Here is a 24,002-nt window from a genome sequence, read left to right on the forward strand (position 1 = left end):
CCTTTATCTTTTAAGCCCTGGCACTGCCTGCAGAGTATGGCACACGCACATGAATTTTTTCCTTTCTTAGCATACATTCCACATGGCAGGATCGCCCTTGTGTAATGTTTTGAAGACGCACATAAGCTAAGACTACACAAAGTCAGTACACGGGCCATAATGGCATAATACGGGAACATCAGGATGTCACAAATTACTTTATTCCCAGCATGCTTAGCTACATGATGCAGGGCGTGTCACGCCACTGGGTAACGCGAAACACGACCCATTGCACACACGCATGAGATTTGGTTGAGTTCTGCCATACTCTGCTCACAGGACTCAGGCTTTGTCAGGTTATCAGATCAATTACTCAGACACACATAATTTCTTTCTTCAAACACTTATGCAATTAATAAATTAGTTGGAATCCAAAAATTCATCTTCAGAAAACGAAGCAATGACAAAGCAATACACGAAAGGTATTATGATTAAATTTAATTGTACATGTTTGCCTTAGCACGCCAGATAATTTAATTTTCTCAGGGACAGGTTTTCTTCTTGACTGATTTTCTGAGCTAGACAGTCTCTTGACAAGTACCTGTGATGTGTTCTTTTGACCACAAGGAGAGGTAACTGCTATGCAGTTATTTGCTAGCTATCACTGCTATCAGTACTCGATGGCCACTTCTATCATCCTTGATTTAGTCTGGCTTTTCCTACGAATCATGCAGTCATTTTAAGTCTTTGTATGACTCTTTATGATGATACAACAGCATAAACGAGGAAAACTGCTTTAAGAATAAGTTACTCACAACAACTCCCTGGCACCTCCTTGTATAGTTTATGCTGTATAGTTTATGCTGTATAGTTTATGCTGTATAGTTTATGCTGTATCGTTTATGCAGTATAGTTTATGCGGTATAGTTTATGCGGTATAGTTTATGCTGCATAGTTTATGCTGCATAGTTTATGATGCATAGTTTATGCTGCATAGTTTATGCTGCATAGTTTATGCTGCATAGTTAATGCTGCATAGTTTATGCTGCATAGTTTATGCTGCATAGTTTATGCTGCATAGTTTATGCTGCATAGTTTATGCTGTATAGTTTATGCTGTATAGTTTATGCTGTATAGTTTATGCTGTAAAGCCAAATGTGCTTTTTCACTTCTAGCAGTCAATGATGAGGGTGATGGTGGTGATGACCAAGGAGGAAGCAATCCCTTTTCAGTCAAGAATTTCCTCTCAGATGACCTGGCATCAAGAAACAAGCGTGGGTTGCAGGTAATAATTAAATTATGTTCAGTCAACCTATAGCTGATCATAGCAGTTGGTCTTGCATATTAAAAAATCACCACAATTTATCTAATCCTATCACTTGTGATAAAAGCTGGTGTTTTATGATTGTCACTCAAAATTTCTTAGGTTTTTATTCAAAAGGTGTTTTAAAACATTTGTTTTTCATATCTAAGTTTGTTTTATTGATGTATTTCTGGTCGCTCTTTAATCACATTAATAAATGATAAACACCACAGTGTGCACCAGCTATTGAGTTACGGATGCACGCAGGAGGTTGCTATCTACAAAATAAGTGTGAGAGTTGCTTGAATCAAATCTCACGTCAGCAGTGTACACTCATGGGCAAATAGTAGACACTGAATTGACCAATTAGAGTGCTCGCTTTATATGATTTATGTTTTGATTGCTAATCAAACCCATATTAAATTTCCTTCTTTTCACAAGTAACAGGAAACTCTTTTTGGGACAAGTTTTAGATCATAACATTGTGTAATGTTGTTGTAATGTCATTTTGTTGTTGTTTTTATCAAGATAATTGATAATGAAGTATGTGAAGTGAACACAGATCAGGATAATGGAACAAAAAATGTAGGAACTGATCATTTTATAATCTTTGTATAGTTTGGCTCTGTTATATTCTTGGTCTGAAATGTATTTTTTATTGTTGTTGTAGATCATTGATTTGAATATTTCCACTTGACGCAAATTTCTGTTTCCACAATGAAGTTTGTGAAATCCTTATTTGTCAAATTGATATGTTTGAACCTAGTTGTCAAATTGCTTATTGTACCAATTGGTTTTCTAGCAACTCTTAAAGTTTGATATGGTATTCATGAATTAATATTCAGAGTCACATAAAGGGAAACAATTGCAAATTAATTAGCAACAAGGCTAATTTCTTTGAACATGTAGAGAACAAAATAATTTTGAAGGAGACCAAACCATCAAAGAATGCAAAGAGTGAAGTTTCAAAGAGCAAGAGTTGTCAAGATGCTGTTTATTTTAGATTTAAGTGCAATTTTGGCACAATCACTTGTTACTAAAAGAACAAATTAATCATGAAAAAGTGTTCCTTTTTTCTTATGATAGTAATTGTGATTATTTTAAATTAATTAACTTAAGATGATAATTTTTAGAAATAGAACAACAAAAACACTATTTCAATAATCAGAGGTCTTTTGTGTTTGAAATGTATAGAGAATTAAAAGTCAAGAGTTGGACAGAGAAACTGCTGGCAAAAGTGACAGCGGCTCAGAAACAGAGGATGAGAGTGAGTTAACAGGTAGCCTTGAGTCACCAATGAGCGGAAGTATCAACTACTTTGTAGCATCTCTGGACAGCTCTGAGACTCAGGAAAAGATCATTGAAGAAATGAATCAGGTTAGATGAGACTATACCTTTAGGAAAGCATTAAAACACCTATTGGTCAAAGTTTCCCATCCTTAATGATAGCAATAATTATAATACTTACTTTTGGTATGGACTTAAATAACTCTTGTTTTAACCAGACATAATGTTATGTTAAATTTCATTAACATCTCCTCTGGGACTTTCAAAACCTTAATTATGATCTTATTTAAAACTCATCCACAAAAGTTCCCATTTATTCCATTTGACTATTCATTTAATTTAGGTATTCCACAAAAAAACTGCCTTTTCTGCTTCTTTTTAACTGTATAATTCATTTTACTAAGAAATAAACCTATTGAATTCTGCCATTACTCTTAGGAGGCAGTAAACACTTTCAGAATACAACTGTTGATTTAAAATTTGCCATGTTATGTCACCAGTTGAAAGAGGAAAATGAAAAACTAAGAAGAGAGTTACAAGAATCCAACCAAGCTGTGGATAAAGAAAAAAGGAGGTGATATGAATCAGCTATGAAATATTTATATAAAGAGGCACTGTGATGGTAAAGTTTCTTGCCCAAAAAATAAATAACAATTTGGAATAACACATTTGTATTGTTTCCTATCTCTACCAGAATCATAAGTTTGCAAAAGAAACTAGCAAAGATTGAGAAAAGAGAGGCAGATGAAACTGCGGCTTTAGAAAATATGGTGCAAATGGTGGAGAAAAATTTAGAATTGACTACGGTGAGAAGAATGCATGACTGAGACTTATCAATAGAGGCATTTAAGCTTGTAGTTCAGACAATACATATATCTTATTAACCAAGCACGAGGGCCGTACTGGGAGAATATCACCCCGAGGTCTTGACAGTACGGACCGGGCGCAGCGAGGTCCGTACAAAAAAGACGGAGGGCCGATATTCTTCCAGTACGGTCCCGAGCAAGCTTGGTTAATAAGAGATTTATTATACGACTGAAGTTCAAAGGGACACAAGTGTGGTCATTCAGGACCATTCGGGACAGTGCCCGGTCCACTACTGAGAGAATATTAGACCAGCAATAGAGCATTTTGATTGGTTGATTTTAGTTATTGGCCCTCTGACTGCTCGAGTCGTGTACTAATCTTGGTTATTAATATCTAGATTTGCTCCTTCACAAGCTCCACAGGTGGTTTGCTACTACTTTGACATTCTTTTAGTGATTCAGATTGTGTGAGAATCAACAGTTCTTAGAAAGGAGTGTAGGCTATGAATATTTTAGTAAAGCAGTAACAGATTTGAAACAAGTCTTTTACAGCCTTTTATCAACTAGACTTCCAAGGCATGTGATGCAAATCTGTTAACTTTGTCACCTACCATTCTGAAGATAGCTAAAAGTTATATTGATAATTATATAAAGTTTGATAAAGTCTTTATGTCAACCCACAAGATGTAAAAAATACAATTGCCAATAGATATTAAAAAAGCACCATAAAAAAAGTTTCTATTAATTAATTACTCAGAATATCACATTTATCATTTAACAATATTAAACAAGGGAGTCCTAATGAAGCTGTTTGAGTTCAAAACTCTCTATATCTCAATATTTATTGTTATTATAGTAAAGAGCTCTCAGAGCTGAACCTACAGTTGCAAAATTGAAAGAAGAAGTGAATTTATTAAAGGTATGGTTAAAGATTCTTAACTTTGTTGCTATTTGCCAGCTGGTGATATACAGGAAATGCAGCTATCAGATAACATTCTGGACAAAGATAAATTTGTGCAAAAAAGATAACAAACTGTTTACAAGGTATTTGAAAAACTTGATTGTTATGTAAGTTGTTTTAAACAAAGACACAATGATATTTCCAGGGTTTTTAATGCAGCATTTTTGCTGGCAATTCACATTGTTTATACATAATTATTAACAGCTATCACATTTTTCCATGGTATGTTTTCATGGCATTTTTTTCATTCAGCATTTCTTTGAATGAGTGCCCATGCACTAATAAGCTCCCTCCTCTGAATAAAAACCCACCCCTTACACCATAATTTCAATCAAGGACCCCTCCCCCCTAAAGTAAGCCCCCTCCTCCTCTTTTCACTTTTTTAGGGATGCATGGAAAAGCTGTTTCTATTGCCATTTATTTCTAGTTATTTTAGCTTCAACTACAGCTGAATCAGTACAAGAGAATAATAAGCTCCCCTTTCAATTAAGCACCTTCCTCTAATATGTGTATCACCTTCTTGCCAAAATTTTAAATGCTGAGCACTTATTTGAGGAAATGCAGATTAAAAACTTAATTATCATACGGGAGCACTTATCTAGTAATTTTTTTTCAAAGACTGCAGATTACACATGTCTTTCGCATGGGCTTGTCAAATTTTTTTTGGTCATTGAAACACTTGTGCTTGGTTATTCCAAATTGTGCTTAAAATTAAGAAATAATTGTTCTCAATTATTGATTTGGAATCTTGAAAACTTTTCTTTGTCATTTCTAACATTTGCAATGTTCTGTTAGCCAGTATCCATGGTAATTACCCAAAACTGTATGTCACTTTGAATATAAAATTATAAAATGTAAGGATGCACTTAAAAAGAGCCAATGTCTGCATGGTTAACAGTCAGATATGAAGCAAAATCTGTACGGGTTAGACTATATTTGATTTACCTTTACATATGGTTCACAATCATTTTTTTGCAATCCTTTGTCAGACAAAATCTGCTCCCATAGCAACATATAACCAGCTGTTAGATGCCAATCATTAACAATGACAGCTGTCAAAGATAAATCAAAAGCTGCTGCTGATCAAATGAACATAGCAGCAAAAAATGCTGAGCAAGCAGTAAGGTGTGTACTTATTTTTGTATAATCAAGCTTGTTTAATTGTGACAAAAATTAATATTACTTGTTTTCAATCTATATATCAGTGCCCTTTGTTTTTGAACCGGTCTTGGTAATGAATCCTATTGTCATCAATTTATTCCACTGCAACTTTATTAGTATCAATTAATTATATTTGTGACTCTTTGATCATCATTTTCTCTATCAAATGATGTCTATTTTTATTCATCTACTTGTATTCAGCTTTGCAATGTTGGTTGCAGGAGTAAAATACTTTGATTTAAACATTCTGTATTGATCAAGCATTACATTTTAAATAGTAAAGATGTCCCCATGTTTAAAGAAGGATTATTGTTGTTTAAAAACTCATACCGACATGGAATTTTACCAAATTGTTGCTTTACATGTATGGTCAAAACAACAGCAATATTGAACTCTGTTAGCTTATTTAAAACCATACATACAGTGCTAACATTTCTGTTCAGAGAAAGAACAGTCTATCTCTCCACACTTGTACTGCAGAGCAGTGTGTAATTTATATGTCAATGAGTCATTTATGACTGCTCATTTGTTTGCTTTTAGGCAACTGCTTACTGGAGTGGATACAATGAAGTTCATCTCACAACAGCTTGAGTCTATTGATAGAATAACAGATGTTCATGTGCATTCAGAGAAGAGTTAACCCTTTGCAGCATATCCATTGATAGCCATATTTTCCATTCTCTTTTCTATGCATTTCCTTGAGAATGACATTGATAACTTGTTTTGAAATCAAAGTTTCCTAGGTTGGCAGTCATTTCCTCCATTCTGATAATTTTAATAAATGATTCAGCATGATCACTTTTAGGGTTTCAAGGTTAATACAGAGTGGTCTACATTGGATGGTGATGGCTGGACACCTTCTTGTTGTCACCCAATACATGGTATTAGACCTGCTCAGGATAAAGGTTTCTCTTTTTATGAGTGGACTACTTTTGACAAATGATCAGTCGGTCAAAAAACAGATTTGATTCAAAATCCATGAGCTTGCAGCTAAGAAGAAAATCAACCAAGAAACTGCTTACCTCCTGTGTTAACAACCTCCTTGTGTACCCCCAAGAAAATTGTTTCTATCTGATTTAAAATATTTTGGATACTTACAATCATAGCATTTAATGGAAATCTTTATGAAAATAAAGAGAACTTATTTTTTCTTTGGATGATCCCACAGTATTGATGAAAAGAAAAACCTGGTTTGCAATACTCAGGGTTTTTAGAAAATATCAGATTCAAGAAACAAAATATCTTTTTTAATGATTGATAATGTAGACGATTAAGAAAATCAATATTCTGGTAAATGAGGTTTTAATGAGGTAAATAGAGAATTCTTGTCATATATGTAGTAATTAGAAGTTGCAAGCATTCTTATGAAAGAGGTTGGGAAAGAAATGTCTTCACATATACCTCTTAACACAAATAAAAGTACGATGGCTTGTAACATATTTATTTCATTTTTACACCTATGGATGCATTGATAGCCATTAAAATATAAGCAATGTGTTCTGAAGAAACATCTTATTGATGCTAAAAAAACAAATTAAAAAAATCTCCATGCCTCTTCTCTTTGAAAATTCTGCCTTTAAATATGTTGACTGTTTTGTAAAAAGATATCTATAGCTGTAAATGGATGAATAGAGTTTGTATTTTATCCTTTTTTGGCCAATAAACATATAAAGCAGTTCTAGAAGAGTGAAAACCATACAGGAAGGTATTATACTGAAATGAGGTCAAAATTGACTCATTAGTGAAATCCAGTATAGATTTAACCACTCTAACCTTACCACAGCTTTTAGGTTCATTTTGGCCTTTTTTCGTTAACAATGGATTTCAAGTGTTTCGCTTTTTGTATACTGACTTACACGATGATGCTTTTCTTGAACAGGAAGCCCCTAAAAATTAGTTGAAAACAAATGTACCACAGCTGATCTACTTCCTTTTTTTCACCTTTCTGATTTTTAGAATAATGTATAGCAAGGAGAAATTACTAATTGATCACTTGTTGGAGCAAAAGGAGAAAATCAATGTATGATATCCAGTTTCAAAGAACACACCTGGTTCTACCCTCTAAAATACCCTTGGATCAGATTGAAAGATTATTAGAATAAAGGTGTTTGAACACAGAAACTTTAATCACTTGCTTTTCCAGTCAAATTGTATAGAGTTTAGTATTCTTTTAGAAGTTTGGAAAGTTACATTTAAATTTCAAAGTCCTGCAAAAATTATGCAAACTGGCAATAGAGGTGTTGAAAAAAATGGAAAGAAGTCTCAAGGATTATGTTTTTCCAAAGCTGCAACAAGTGGAAATCTTTGTGAGGCCTCCCTGCCTTCACTTTTTTCTGTCAAGGGGACTCATCTCTTTTCTCTGATTTCCTTTCAGTTATTTAATCTGTGCCAAGCTCCATTGGTCTCGTAAACCTTGCTTTAAAAAATAGATAAGTTTCCTTAACTGGCCAGGAACCTACTCCAGGGATTTCTGATTTAAGTTAGAATAACGGTTTCTTGAGGGGGGGCTTCATAAATTTTAACTGATTTTGAAAAGGCCATGCCCATCTCCCATAGCTTCCAGGTTGTCTAAACATTGCGGCTAAATGTGTGACAACACAAAGTTTAAATCGGTCTACAATATTTATTCTACAATGGTCTGGTACTATTTACAAGTAATGGTAGCTTAAAATTAAGCCCTAATGAAGTCTGACTCTTCATCTTCTGATTTTGCAGTAAAAATGATCGTCATTTCATTATATCAGACAAGTAACACGCCATAAATGTGTACAAAAATGAAAATATTTACAACAAAAGTAGAAACCTCTAAAAGATTGTTTCAATTAAAGTTATATCAATCTTACACCACTAACCTCCGAAAAAAGCCTGTTGTCTTTAAAGGTTAAGGGAGGACACTTTGATTCACAATTTGGTCATTTTTTTTTTCTACTTTTCCTAAACGAGTGAAACTACTTGAACCGGTTCGCTTCAATCGAAAAAAAAATAGCAATAGAAAGAAAATCTTGGTATCCTACCATGTAATCTGTACTGTTATTTTACTCATCTGATCCGCTTAAAATCTCTAAGAGAACTTCAAAAGTTTAAACAGCAAAAGTATTCCTTGTAACAAACACAGGCGATCAAAACATACACGAGCATGAAGTGGATTAGGATCGAAACTAACCAATCATCAAATAACCAAGTTTCCTGAGAGGTCCGAGGTTTGTTTGTTCTCTCTGCAGTAAGCTTTGTGTTTTTACTTCAATGTTATTGGTTCATTTATAAAAGAAAAAAAGATTGACATCCTTTTCTTTCAAGGAACATGTTCATTGGTTCATTTTTCTTCATTTCGATCCGGTTCAAATAATTTCGCTGCTGTCAGTACTTTACAATTTACGAAGTTTGCTTTCACTTTTGTTTTGAGTTGTTGAGCTGTAATTTGTCACTGAGCTGGTTACCTCACAGTTATTTGAATAGTAAGTGGCTGAGATAATTTTTTTACAATTTACAATTGGAATTGCTGAGGCTTAAATATATAGCTTACGTTTAGACTGACTATTGCTCACTAATTTTAATGCATGGTGTTTACATGCGTTTGTGATGTTATTGTCCTCGAGGTGTAACGTGTGTAGCTGACAGTTGTTGCTTGTAATGGCGTCAGCCAAGTGCTGTGCTCCTGTGTCTGTGATGTTATTGTGTGTGAGGTTTAACGAATGTAGCTGACAGTTGTTTTTAATGGTGTGAGCCAAGTGCTGTGCTCCTGTGTCTGTGATGTTATTGTAGTAGAGGTTTAACGTGTGTAACTGACAGTTGTTGCTTGTAATGGCGTGAGCTAAGTGCTGTGCTCCTGTGTCTGTGATGTTATTGAGTGAAAGGTCTAACGTGTGTAGCTGACAGTTGTTGCTTGTAATGGCTTTAGCCAAGTGCTGTGCTCCTGTGTCTGTGATGTTATTGCCTGAGAGGTCTAACGAGCGTAGCTGACAGTTGTTGTTTGTAATGGCGTCAGCCAAGTGCTGTGCTCCTGTGTCTGTGATGTTATTGTATGAGAGGTTTAACGTGTGTAGCTGACAGTTGTTGTGTGTAATGGCGTCAGCCAAGTGCTGTGCTCCTGTGGCTGTGATGTTATTTTCTGAGAGGTTTAACGTGTGTAGCTGACAGTTGTTGTGTGTAATGGCGTCAGCCAAGTGCTGTGCTCCTGTGGCTGTGATGTTATTGTATCTGAGGTTTAACTTGCGTAGCTGACAGTTGTTGCTTGTGATGGCGTCAGCTAAATACTTTGCTCCTTCATCTTTCCATTGATTTCCATTGAGGTGTAACCAGCTCAGTTGAGAATTACTACATTTTAACAATTTACAAATCTCTAAACCTGCTAAAGGCCCCGTCTTGTTGCCTTTCAAATCGAAATGTGAAATTCCTCGCACATTCTCCATTACGTTTACTAACGAAGAACAATCAACAGCTGTGAGATGACAAGAATGAAAATCTAGATAATTAAAGTTACTTTGTTGTAGTTTCCTCTGCACAACTGTGGTCATTTTACTTGTTTCGTTAATACATTTTAACAGTGTCACTGCTATTTCTCGTTCGTCATCAGTCGGCCAGGAGATCACTTTCGTTTTCTCTTCATTCTCTGTCCACTCTTCGTCGTAGTCTTCGCTTTCTCTCTCTTCCGTTTTCACGGGAAGAAGGTCAGTGAAAATCTCACTTGGTAGGTTTTCTTGATCGTTCATTAGTCCTGCTAGGAACTGCAACACCAATTGCCATTTCCCGTCCTTGATGTTTTCGGAAACAAAGTTCCTCAATTCTGTTTCATTCATCTTGTTTATTAGGTGCCACGCCGCGAAAAACTCTTGCATCGTGAGATGAATGAAACAGAATTGTTTTTCGTGTTTAAACTCGCTAGTTTGACGGTCGGGTAAGCGGTGGAATAAAGCACTGTCTTCAATTCCGCCTACTTCGTTTCCTCCAAGGATCAGCTTTCCTTCTTTAATTCCGTCAAACGCCACTTTTCCTAGTTTCTCGAATTTCTCCAGCACTTCATCGGGCAAATCATCTGATTCAAAGTCTTCGCGAGTCAAATGCTTATCGCGGAATTCGTTCGTGTGTTTATAGTAAAACACTTTCACTGCAATCTTGTAAATGGTTGTTAATTTGGAAGGGAGAGTAACAGCAGCGGAACTGTCGAATCGCAATATTTCTGACAGACTTGAACACATAATGAAGCTGTTTACCGGGACATAACAGAGCGAAAGCAAATTCATATTGCTGCTGATGTGTCGCCATAGTGTTTCGCCTGTTTGTTTCTCATCTCCGGCAAATTTGTAGACATATTCTTCAATTTGTTCCGATGAGAACCCCAACACTTCGAATACTTTGTCAAATTTCCTTTGAAGGTGTTTGATGCTCGACAGAGCCGTAGGTCTCGTAGTGGTTAACACTGAAACATCTTTAAGAAGTTCTCCCTTCACAAGCCCCTCGTAAAGGATTTTGAGCGGCTTTTTCTCGTCAATGCCTCTGGGACAAGCGGACGCAGTGTTTTCGTCATGTTTGAATTCATCAAATCCGTCGAAAATTATGAGAACTCCTTTAGGGTTCTCTACTAGGTGATTACAGACCTCGTCATCCAGGTGACGCGTAGGAAAGTACTCGGACTCAACCAGAAGGTCCCTGAGACTAAGGTCGCCGGCCGAATTGAATCGTCTGAATTTGACGAAGAAAGCAGCATCAAAATGGATTTTGGCACCAGATGCCCAGTCCCTGAGAAGTTTGGTACAATAGAATGTCTTACCGATTCCGGCTCGACCAACGATCAAAACTTTCTTACTTTCTTCATTCAGGAGGTCTTCCAGGCTTTTTGGGTGTGAAGTTTCCTTGCGCGACCTCGGATAAACTTTTAGTTGGTCCTCTCGGTTTACAGCAAAGTTATACTCATCTCTGTCCTGAATCAACACAAGGTTTGTGTAAATCTGATCCAGCGTTAAATGTTTAATTGCTGTTTTATCCCCTGGATCACCTAAAAAAGGTGACTGGAGCTCTAAAAGTTCTTGGGTCTCTTCAGTAATTGTTTCCTTCATGCGTTTGATGAATTTTGTATAAGATTTTGTTTGGGAGGAATTTAGATAGGTTTTTAGAAACTTCGAGTCTTGCATGAAACTCATATCTCGCCATGCCCGTGACAAAATGTAGACGGTTTCAATAAGAATACCAGCGACAAAAATTCCATTCACCGCAATGACAGCGTCCATCCAGAAGCTTTTCTTGGCCGCTTGTTGATTGTGACATTCGTGTAAAGTAGAGTTTCGGGCGGTGTCAGATGAATTTCTCGGCTGGTTGGTTCCGTCGGTTAAATAACAGTTAAAATTGGAGGAAAATTTTAAAGGATAGAGTAACTGAGTTTGAAAAATGATAAAAAGAAGTCCTAACAAAAACCTTATGAATAGTTGACCGCAGTAAGCAGAGGATATCTTGTATCCAGTTGATGATGCGACTTCTTGGATTAGCGGCTGTCTCTCAAGATCATCGTCAGGGATGCGTCGCCGAGACAGTTGATCGACTGTTTGTCTCACTATTTGGGAGTAACCAGCGCAAACGAGTAGAATAACGACGAAGTTAATCACAACAAAACCATAGATAGGAAAACCAAATTTGTTGTGTTCCTTCTCGTATTTGTCGAAACATCTTTTCTGCACGAGTTCGATGTTTTCACTCTTGCCACAGTAGATATCTAACTTGGACTCTTTGTTTTCCATGTCGCGGAAGACAACGAGGAAGGTTCCACCGATAAGTATCCAAAAAAACACTGCCACATATTGGAGTTTTCCGAAAGTCTTTGGCGCTAACAATTCCCAGACCTTTTCCATTGAAAGTGTTGGTATTTTCGTTCTCTTCAATGTCGTTGGAGAGCTGAATAGCTTACATAAACGGCTATTACGACCTTGGTATATTTATCACCGAATGGTGGAACTTTCATTTGATTGGCTTTTCGGAAACTTTTAACTGTCAAAAAGACAATGGACTCTCTTGCTGATTTGTGAGCTACTAAGGTGAAGACATTTATCTGGGCGGCTAATTCAAGTAACGATTGGTTAAGATTTCGCATCTGATTAGCGTCCAGGGTGGCGTGAGTCTTTTTAGCTAATCTAAAGGGGCTTTGTGAAGCAAAACTCATGCCAATCAAACCACTTGACTCCGTCGTGAAAACAATTCCCTGTTTTGATCAATGAACTACGTGCAGTCTCTCCCATAATTTGTCGGCGAAGTCCGTGGCGCGGGTGAAAAATAAAGTAATTGAAAACAAAAAATTATGTTGGCACGCCGCGAGGAGATTTTTGAGTGATGTGCTCGAAATGTAGGGACTACGGACTTAGCCTAAGAGCTTGACTTCTTTGTTGGAGTCACATTGCAAAAATACATCTACGTCAACGGCCAAGTGTGAGGTCAAGACAGCAGGATATTGGCCGAGTTATTATTATTTTTTTTTGCGTTTTAATGAACCGAGACGAATGGTGAATGCTTTATTCGATTCAGTGCACTTCAATCTCACCTTCCTTCCCATCCCACCCCAGGGGAAGACATCCATCACACAGTAATCTCGTGCGTGGGAAATTAACGTCTCTTACCCCAACCCTGCAGGAGACGGGACCTCTATTTATTCGTCCCTATCCGAGAAGACTAGAATATCTAACCAATTCTTGATGTTATAGAAAGGTAGAAAATTCTCCTCAAATATTTTAACTGCTGACCTTGAGTGTTGAGACGAGTCACCGTCGAGGCCCATAAAAACGCAAAAAAGATAGAGGCTAATATCCAGCAATTGAACCAAACAGGCTTCGTCAAAAACAGATTTATTATATGGCAAAATAAGAATCAAGAATGATTCGTTTATGTCGAGAGCTGGAAGATTGTAGTGCACTAAACCAATGAGAAACTTCCATTTGATTGGCTTTTCGAAACTGTTAACTGTCAAAAAGACAATGGATTCTTTATGCATGCTATCGCTGATTTGTGAGCTACTTAGGGGTGGACATTTTATCTGGGTGGTAAATTGTTTAGAAAGAAAATTATAACCCTTGGCTGATTCAAGTAATGATTGGCTAAGATTCTGCATGTGATTAGTTTCGAGGGTGGCGTGAGTTTAGTGAAGCAAAACTTATGTAAATCAAACCACTTGACTTGGGTCGTGAAAATAATTTCCTTTTTAGATGAATGTTCACATTTCATCATGATTGGTATCAGTGACTAAATAGACTACTCTAACACGTCCTTTATCCGCTGAAGATTTGTGATTATCATAATTCGGATTTAGACTACGAGCAGTCCCTCCCATATGTTTTCTGCGAACTCCGTGGCGCTAGTAAAAAAAAAAAATAATTGAAAAAGAAAAGAATGATGTTAGCACGCCGCGGAGAGCTGTTAAAGTGATGTACTCGAAATATAGGGACTACGGACTAAGCCCAGGAGTTTGACTTCTTTGTTGCGTTCACAGTGCAAAAATAGACATACGTCACTGACCAATCTTGAGATCAAGATGGCCGAGTTATGTCTTCGCGTTTTTAAATGGACCACGACGAGTCACTGTCGAGGCCCATAAAAACGCAATAAAGATAGAGGCTAATATCCAGCAATTCGACCGAACAGGCTTGGTCAATAACATTTATTGTATAGCAAAAACATTTTCGATAAACTAAGAATCAAGAATGATTCGTCTATTTTGAGAGTCGGAAGATTGTAGCGCAATGAAGCAATGAAAGTCATTGAATGTTTTCTTAGTTCTTTTCTGTTTTACGAGTTCAATCTTTTCTTTGCGCGTGATAAGGGCGGGCGATTCAGAGCCGCGGCAAGATGGGCTCGGGTAGCCGATCAAACAGGCTACTGCGCTCCATATGTAAAAAAAATTCGACAGATTTAACTCACTGGCCGATAACAACTTGCACGAAGAAAACTATTGTGCTCATGTTGTCAGGTCATCGGACATGAGTTCATTTGTAAACGAAGCGGCATACTGATAATTCTCTTGCTCGTGCTTTTAAGCAAATGTGAGGAACTTTTCCCCCAAAAAATATCTCGGGTCCTTTGACCTTAAAAACTAACCTAGAACGGGCAAACAGTCTTCAGTTCAAGTTTGTGTACGCTCGCTATCTTTGGACAATTGTTTTCATCATGATGGTTTTGTTTGTTGGCATGCACGCCACAAAAAAATGTTTTGTCACGCGCAACTAATTAATCAACTCGCAAAAACATTTTAAAAGGCTTTGTTATGTTTTTTGTGCCATAAAATTCCAACAATCTTTTTAAGCGGAAAACCAACTAAATCATTTTAGCCCACGAAGTGAGACCGAAAAAAGCCTCGAGACTTGTATGGACTACTTTAGTCACCCCTTCAGAAATCTTACAACGCGGCAAGTTTTCCTTCAAGACCATTAATCGAAAGCTCACAGGCATGTTTCATTTCTTGATTACTTTATCCGCAATTTCTACAATAATTTTCACCGTAACCTCAACAGCAAGTATAAATTTTATTTGTAAGGGTGTTCTTTCATTCTATACCTTGAGCAACTCTGACAGAACGTTACCAGAATAGATGTTAGACTGCTTATTCTAGTCTCAAGGAAATTACGTCAATCAGTAATTGACTCGCAGGTCATCCGTTGAATGATGAATGATTGAAAAGATGTTGGACTGCTTATTCTAGTCTCAAGGAAATGACGTCAACCAGTAATTGACTCGCAGGTCATCCGTTGAGCGATGAATGATTGATGGGTCTCTGACAGGCCCCTTAGGGTTTCTAGCAGAGTTTGACTAATGGTCGTGGGTCGTGGGTCGTGGGTAGAAGTCGTGGGTCGTGGGTGTGGGTGTGGGTGTGGGTGTGGGTGTGGGTGTGGGTAAGAGTCGTGGGTGTGGTTAATACTTAATAATAAAAATAACCATTTAAAATATTAAATACAATAATACATAAATTTTATACAACCCTGTCATTCATTAATTTAACTGTTCTTTCTTCTAGTTATTTTACTTTGTTTATTCAATTTACCCTACTTTACGTCTATTTTTATCTGTTATCTCACTGTCAATGAAATTAGTTTCAGTTTCGCGACGGGAAGAGAGATAAATCTTGTAATTACATTAAATTAGTTTCACAACACGATAATTCCGGATCTGTCACCAGCGCGATCGCCGACGAGCGTCCATTGGTCGGCTACTCTGGGATTTGATTTTTCCCTTTTTCTGCTTTTTAGGGTTGTTGTCAAGGGAAATCCACAGGACATTCTTTTGTTCTCTTGCGGTTTTCAAGCCCAGACGATAAAACTTTCCCGAGGTAATTTACTTAGGGAAAAATCGGTCACACTTGCAAATTTGAGTTTCCCTAAGACAAAACCCTGTAGTGTGACAACAGCTGATATCGCGTTTACGATCCTCCACTGTCGAGTTACCAGCCTGGCAGAGGTTATGTGTGTGCCTTTTGAGTCAGTCGACTTGTGCACAATCAGTTTTTGTTTGTGTATACAGTGTGTAATTACCAGATTTATCTATCATTCTTTTGTCATTGATGTTGTCAGACGAGATCTCGGAATTTCTGTTCCTTGGCCCCTCACTTTAGCCGCAAATATAGAATTCACGAGCGCTGTCGCAATTTTAACGTTATAGTACTTCTACTATATGAAATCATTTTTGGTACAATCGTACAAAGCAGCTCAGGTGTCTCGTTAACACAGACCTCGAAAACGCAGAACGCAGACCGCACACCGCACAGCTCGAAAAACGTGTACACAGTGTGTAATTACAAGATTTATCTCTCTTTCCTTTATTATCAAACAAGATCTCGGAATGCGTCCCGAAACTGAAACTAATTTCATTGACAGTGAGATAACAGATAAAAATAGACGTAAAGTAGGGTAAATTGAATAAACAAAATAAAATAACTAGAAGAAAGAACAGTTAAATTAATGAATGACAGGGTTGTATAAAATTTATGTATTATTATATTTAATATTTGAAATGGTTCTTTTTATTATTAAGTATTAACCACACCCACGACTTTTACCCACACCCACACCCACACCCACGACTTGTACCCACGACCCACGACCATTAGTCAAACTCTTTCTAGCAGAACGCTCCTGAAATATTATTTCGTGATTCAACATATAGTCTTGCAGCAGGTCTTGGAGACTTACTTGGAAACCCAGATGACATGGGCTAACCATATTCGAGTTCTAAATCACTTTGCTAGGAATAGAGGTTGTGTTTCCAGCCCACCGGTTACTGACGCCTTTATTGACAATAAAGTCCTAGTAGATTTTGTGAGTGATTTAATGACAATTTGGCATGTTAATTGTTGTGTACCTCGAAACTGGCGAGTTATCCAACGTCACGATCAAATCAATGACAAAAGGATACTTGACAGGAATGCTTTTTACAACTTCGATTAAACAAGATACAAGTGCACATCACAGAATTTGAAACCAATATTGACAGGTTTTTACAAAATGTTGCTAGCAGGACCATTTGAAACAAATATGGTTTCTTGCATTAATTCGCATCAGTGACAAAACTAGTGGACCATTCTATTTAGGTGGTAGGTCTGGAAACATAAAAAACGTATTTCTATTTCGACATTTAACAACTCAGGGCGCGTGACAGGAGTGTAAGAGAATGGCAATCTAGATGACAATGTTCCATTTTAAATTCTGTCACCCCTAATAAGTAAAGTTCTAGAACTTCTTCGAGGTCTAATAAAAAAACAACAACAACAACAACAACAATATAGTAACACATTGTCATCCCGGTACACTTCTCCGTACAGGAACAGTTACGTCCCTGATGCAACCATGATCTTTCAGTAGCATTTCAGTACTTGTCAGGCGTTGCCCTCAGAAATGTGAACACGATCTTTCAACGTCCATCAAGTCATCAAGAATCTGGAAGTCACAAAAGGAAGTGTTACACTGAGAGCGTCAAATCTTTGCGCTCCTGTGCGATTTGTGTAAACGTGCTAAGTGACCATCTATTTCATAGATACCGAGAATTATCCCATACTAAGTACCAAAGTAACCAATAGGAGTAGGAAGGATAAAATTTCACTGTGAAAAAAGAATCGTTCGTTCAATCATCAACGCGAACGAAGACATATCCCCTGTGATGTAGGAACTAACTAGAGGGAAGATCATCCCACCGCTGTTGCACACACATATGCCGAAAAATCAGACGCATTCAAAATCGGAGCGAGAAACATTTCCTTTTTTTGCTAAGTTAAAAACTTTACTTTAAAACAAGTGAAAAATATACCACTCAAAAAACGAGAGATACTAGATTCCAGCTGTCGAGGTCGGTGAATACGTAAGCCAGTACATAATCTCCGTTCGTAGTAAAAATGCCTGTGAGTTCAAGCCAGCTTCACTTTGAGTTTAGTGGCTAGCCTCGAAAGATACTTAAGCTATTCTGCAAGGAAGATGATGTCCGCGCACATTTTCCATAAAGTTATTTCCGATACAATGAAAAATATGAAGTTCATATATTTTGAACTGCGGTATTAGATACGTATGATGCACGATCCTCGCAGTAGACAGCGCTATTTAAGCAATAGCGAAAATCAGACGTGAAAAAAAAAATCAGGCCTGTACGGGATTCGAACCACTGACCACTGCGATACTAGTGCAGCGCTCTACCAATTGAGCTAACAAGCCAACTGGGAGCAGGCCGTTAAGTTGATTCGTAATAAACCCGTGAAAGTGATAAATAAGATATAATGAAATATATGAAGTTCATATATTTTGAACTGCGGTATTAGATACGTATGATGCACGATCCTCGCAGTAGATAGCGCTATTTAAGCAATAGCGAAAATCAGACCTGACAAAAAAAAATCAGGCCTGTACGGGACTCGAACCACTGACCTCCGCGATACTAGTGCAGCGCTCTACCAATTGAGCTAACAAGCCAACTGGGAGCAGGCCGTTAAGTTGATTCGTAATAAACCCGTGAAAGTGATAAATAAGATACAATGAAATATATGAAGTTCATATATTTTGAACTGCGGTATTAGATACGTATGATGCACGATCCTCGAAAGTTATTTCCCCAAACACCCCAATAACAATTTTGGAATACCTGGAATCACTACACTATTTCACCACATTCGGGCTACAGAACGCGTAAACTACGCGGCAGTATTACACTGCAAAACGCGGTAGAAAAATACGGTGGGCGGAACAAAAAAATGGCCACAATGAACAAACCAACCTTTACTTTGTGAACGTCGTAAAGTCTTGAATTTCTATGACGGTGACGACTTTTCGTGTAAAACTTTTTTTTTTCAGGTGATTGTTTGTTTGTCATCAAAGCTCACGTATGTGCGTGTGTTATCTTTGTTTCAATCTCGATTTTAAAGCGGATGCGTAACGTACCTGGGCTGGCGTGGTGCCAATTTTCTTTACAACTTCAAGTTTTTCCATGGTGCCAAGCTGCAGAAACTTGTGCTGAGCAACTCTCCATCCAAAATGTTTCTATGAGGATTGTTCAGGCTTCGTTTCTTACCTCGAACAAGTCTACACAAGAACCATGAAACGGCTTATTAAACACGCTTGGACTACGCCACTGAACTGCGTCACTGTAAAAAAACTGACAATGATTATTATTAAATTCAACCATTGTGGCATTGTATGTGATAATAAATTGACAAAATGATCTATTAATAAAACTCAATACGGGAATGTCGAGTATTTCTAACGTAGTCGGGGCCAAGGAAAGCAATGTCAGGGCGACAAATTGAGTACACTCAATAACCTTATAGACTGACAGAGAAACAGATTTTCTTTAGAGCATAATTTAGAGATCGAACGTTGAGGTCTCCTCCAAGTAAAACATAGGCTGTCGCAAGGCATGTTTGATAATTCAAATTAATTTGTACTGACACTGGATTTTCACTTTTTAAAAGGATGTTATGAACAATCTAATCAAACTGAAGCAAAAATACAGCGAAATATCCAAGAAAAAAAATCATCTCAAAATATTGTCGGCCACAGACCACGCCCGCTAAAAGTTGTCTGAGAACACGCAAAAGGCTGCTTAAGATTATAGAAGCTTTTCGTATGGAGGAAGAGGTTTGAAATCGTTGCATGCAACCGAATGCAAGCAGCCATTTTAATTTCTTCCAAACTACACTTCGATCTGAGCGAGGAAGGAGTGGCGCAACTTATCCATACTCTTTTAATCTGAAGTTATACTCAGCCCTTATATACATCAGTCTTCAGAGGTAAGTAGGTACACTCGTCCGACGGCACACAAATAACTGTCTTTCACGGCACGGTGTACAGTTTTGAAAAGATTTGCGAGATTATTACGGAGTAATGAAGTAAAGGCGTGGAGAAATAGCTGTGTAACAGCTACAACGTTGACAATGTAACATTGTGGTTGTTACATGTAACTAGCATTGAAGGGTGTGCCTCAGTTTATCTAAAACAGAAGATTGACACTGCTTGAATCATTTTTCTTCAAGAAAGCCTTCCAGGAAGAACTGTTGTAAGTCAAGAAGTATTAACTATTCTTGAACTGACTTCAAGAGCATTCAGGTGCACGATCGCAGCCCTTAAACAAGGCAACAAAGACAGGAATACTAAGGTATTCCTGTGTTTGTTGTCTTTTTGGATACCATGGTATAACACCAAAACTACAAGAGTTCAGTAAAATGTCAACCGACCTGAAAGCCTTTGGATTAAGACCAGCTACGTGTGGAATGCATTCGACAAGTTTAGTTTGCAGCATGTGCAGTCGTCTGTAAGTTTTCTCGGTCATAGGTAGCAACAGGCCGAGCCCGCCATCCAGTGTGCCTGATGAACAGCAATCATGAATCATCATAGTGAATAGTAATTTTTTTAAATTCATTGCTTGTAAAGCGTTTCTTTTAGTTAATTAGGTAATGCTAACACGACAATGTCTGCGTGAGCATCTTTTCAAGAAAAACAACAACATTTCCTCCGGTACTCAGTGTTCTGGGTCGTGGATCTCAATATCCCATTAACTCTAAAACCTGACGAGCCGCATAAGAAACTCTACACTGGCGTGGTAGTTAAATCTGGTTTAGCGCGAATCTTACTTTGAACCGGCAAATCAGCCCAGCCGAGTAGAATTGGAACGTAAACTCACCGAAACAAGTCAGCTGTCTGAAGTCTTTACCGCCAACTTTTCCTGTTGTTCTTGCACGGATCCTGAAGAATGAAGTAACATGGCTTCCTAGGTTGATATCCCCTCGCTGAAGAAGCCGCTGACCACCAAAGCTTTCAACAGCTAAAAAATAAAAGAAGAAACAGCCCGAGATATTCAGAGAAGTTTACTCGGAAGCATAAAACATAAAATATTCTCTTACCTTCTGGTTGATAAGTGAGTAGAAGCAAGTTTTGATCACCATCTGATACTGTAAATGAAATAACGTTCCTTAGCTTGACAAAGACACAAAAAACAAGAAATAACACAACAGTCATTGACTGTCACTTGAATTCGTCCGACTTCCTACGTAATGGAACAAACCGCCGCAACATTATAGAAAACTGAATTCAAAGAAACCCCATTGAAATTGAATTACACTCCTTGAACGCTCACACTGATGTATTTGAAATAATATTTCACTAAAGCATTAACACTTATCCACACAAAAAAAATTCTCGTGGATTAGTTAACACGTATTCAAAAGAAAAAAAAATAATCGGCTAAAGGTGAAATGAAAATCAAATCATTAGCTTTCATAGAGCAGAGAAGAGTGTTCACATGGGCAGCCATCTTTCAATTCTGAAAAAACTAAGTCTATTTCATACATGGCCTTCCAGTTTTGTCTTTTCCAATTTCTTCATCAGAGGTGATCAGATCATCCGGATAATAAATTTAACTTGATGAAATTCCGTCTTCGTAGTCAGTCTTGGTTTTTGAAATTTCTATTTTTGGGGGGTAGCTTTTTGTGAAGAGTATTTACAGGTTCCTTTTTAAGTTTTAGTGGCAAATTTTGAGTATTCCGGCCCTCTAAAACAAAATAGACAAATATTCGCTGCTTCTGTAGAAACGCTCCTTCTGGCAAAATTCCTCCCAAATACGAACCATGAAAAGCTCTGATTCATCACAACAATACCCTACCCTATGATAAGACTACGTTTTTTTTTTTTTTTTCGATCAGTCCCCTAGGCTATACGGCAGTCTCTGATGAACGAGACTATCAAGGAAAACTTGTTTAGTGCAAGTGATTTAACAATTGTCCTCTGAAGAGTTTACGTCCACAAACATCCTTAGTAATGTTCTTCATAATGTACATGGGAAAAAAAGAGAGAGAGACAGAAAAAAGGAGATACCTTACCGAGAAATCCCAGTTGTGGACCATCACTAACAAAATCGGCCGAATACACCTCTAATGGTTTTGGATCCTGAACACAAAAGTAAATACATATATCTTATTAACCAAGCGCGAGGGCCGTACTGGGAGAATATCGGCCCGAGGTCTTGACAGTACGGACCGAGGACCGATATTCTTTCAGTACGGTCCCGAGCAAGCTTGGTCAATAAGAGATTTATTATACGACTGAAGTTCAAAGGGACACAAGTGCGGTATCATTCGGGACCATTCGGGACAGTGCCCGGTTCAATACTGAGAGAATATTGACCGCCAATAGAGCATTTTGGTTGGTTGATTTTAGTTATTGGCCCTCTGACTGCCCGAGTCGTGTAATAATTCGGGATTAATTGAAGTCACAATTAGATCTCCTTGATACGGTGAAGCGGCCTGTCTGTGTTAGTAAAAAGACTCCATTTTTGAAGAATGTATGCGAGGATATTTGTCTGCAGTCTTGATAAGTTCCAAGAGGTAATCCGAGAAAAAAAAAAAAAAAAAAAAAAACATGTCAGCTTCGAAGAACAGATAATAGCGTACTTTCTCCTAGAGCAGAGGTCATTGTAGTCCCCTCTCGCAGCCGTTCTTTGTCTCGGGATCCCTGTATCTCCCTCCCCACAAGGAGACACAGGGGTCCCGAGACAAAGAACGGCTGCGAGAGGAGACTAAGGTCATTGGGAATGGTATTGTATTCTTTCAAAACTACGGACAGCTAATCTTCGCTATAATTGAGAAAAGTGAGACGGTAATACATATACGCTATTGATCAAGGCCGAGGTCAAGATGGCTGAGTTCCTTTCTGTTTTTTTTTTTTTTTTAATGAACCGATGATTGAGGTGCATAACAAACGAATGAGGCTATTACCCAACCATTTTCCTAAATATTTTCTTTTACGAAAAAAGGTTACTGACCTTACTAACAAATGCCAGAGTCTTTGTTTCCTCTTAAATATGGAACAAACAAAAGTAATATTCAATTACACACAGGAGAGTTCTATGGCAGGGTTTCCCTGAGAACTAACGCTTAAGAAAAATTAAGGATAACCCGGCTTCACACATTTTTTACCTGGTGAAATTAAACTTTGACTTTACCTGTAATCGAAGGAGAGTGATGCTCTTGCATAAATCAGCTGCAATAATCAAAGTCTTGATGGACATTAACGAATGAATGTACATTTGTGTGTCAATAAATGCCATTCCCACCAAATCATTGCTATCTTTGAAGTTCCAGATGTAAATCTGTGTATTTTGAACAAACAAAAAATAAATTTTAGCATGACATCTCTTCAGAGTCCTGAATATCGTAACTTTTAGAGATGTTACAGAACTCGTAGAAATTTCTGTTTGGAGCTCTACGTTACAAGTGAATATGACATGCCATTAATTTTTTGCAGGCGGTTGTTGGTATGCGCGAGATTCAGCGCGGCGAATATTTTCGGGAGGACCTAGGGCGAGTGACAAGGCGAGGGGAAGAGCGTTTCTGGCTTTTCCCCCCTTCCTCTCTTCCCCATCTCGCTTTGTCACTTGTCCCAGATCTTCCACCTGTCCAATATGGCGACAGAATATATTCGCCGCTCTGGATCTCGCTTAATGAACAGCAGAAAAGTCAAGGCCAACATACCTTCTGTCCTATAGCACTAACAAGGTAACCATTGACTTGAGTCAGAGCACTCACTGGGCCTTTCTGTTCCTTGCCGTACAACACTTAAAACGAAAAAAACAAAACGAAACAAATTCGGAGCAGATCACCATGAGCACAGGAAATTACAATGGTTCTTATTGCGCCTCGATCAGAATGACTAGCAGCATCTCCACCCACTTATTGACTGCTTCACTGCAGGTCACATTCAGTTTACACAAAGCACTTGTTTCTTTTTGTAACGAGGAAAAAGGATTGTTTTCTTCTCCGTAACCCATCATCATTTTTTATTTGGGAACTTTCATCTCATCCCTGTGGTTTTCAGAAAAGTCCTAATTTAGATTAAAGGTAGTAAAGCAGACTGTCTACAGTAAAATGAAAGATACCTAGAAATTAAAAACTAAATTAAGAATTGATAAAAAGCTGCAATTGAAATACAAGAAGAATTAAATAAAAAACGACATGTTTGTCAGTTATTTATCAGTTGTAGTACAACGCAATGAACGTCAGCATAAATTCTTG

The 24,002-nt window shown here is 37.7% G+C and overlaps 2 protein-coding genes and 1 pseudogene across 3 annotated transcripts in view; 1 reads left to right on the top strand and 2 right to left on the bottom strand.

Moving 5' to 3' along the window:
- LOC111319551 (cleavage and polyadenylation specificity factor subunit 1) overlaps positions 1-24,002 on the bottom strand; it is a 34,267-nt gene that overhangs the window by 5,116 nt on the left and 5,149 nt on the right. The window contains 7 exon segments of the mRNA XM_088752755.1: positions 20,172-20,301; positions 20,618-20,758; positions 20,838-20,885; positions 21,813-21,879; positions 22,754-22,783; positions 22,934-23,080; positions 23,463-23,548. Coding sequence (XP_088608881.1) covers positions 20,172-20,301; positions 20,618-20,758; positions 20,838-20,885; positions 21,813-21,879; positions 22,754-22,783; positions 22,934-23,080; positions 23,463-23,548 — 649 coding nt within the window.
- On the top strand, positions 241-7,065 carry LOC148734311 (endosome-associated-trafficking regulator 1-like; annotated as a pseudogene). Its single transcript, XR_015998954.1, has 9 exons — positions 241-461; positions 1,155-1,264; positions 1,811-1,867; positions 2,477-2,659; positions 3,070-3,143; positions 3,264-3,375; positions 4,232-4,294; positions 5,326-5,461; positions 6,038-7,065. The product of XR_015998954.1 is annotated as an endosome-associated-trafficking regulator 1-like (transcript).
- Positions 8,107-12,495, bottom strand: LOC148734312 (uncharacterized). Its single transcript, XM_088754089.1, has one exon. It carries the CDS (start codon positions 12,334-12,336, stop codon positions 9,004-9,006), a length of 3,333 nt encoding a protein of 1,110 aa, XP_088610215.1. The 5' UTR covers positions 12,337-12,495; the 3' UTR covers positions 8,107-9,003.

This window comes from Stylophora pistillata, chromosome 3 (assembly GCF_964205215.1).
Source record: "Stylophora pistillata chromosome 3, jaStyPist1.2, whole genome shotgun sequence".
NCBI classification, from domain to species: domain Eukaryota; kingdom Metazoa; phylum Cnidaria; class Anthozoa; order Scleractinia; family Pocilloporidae; genus Stylophora; species Stylophora pistillata.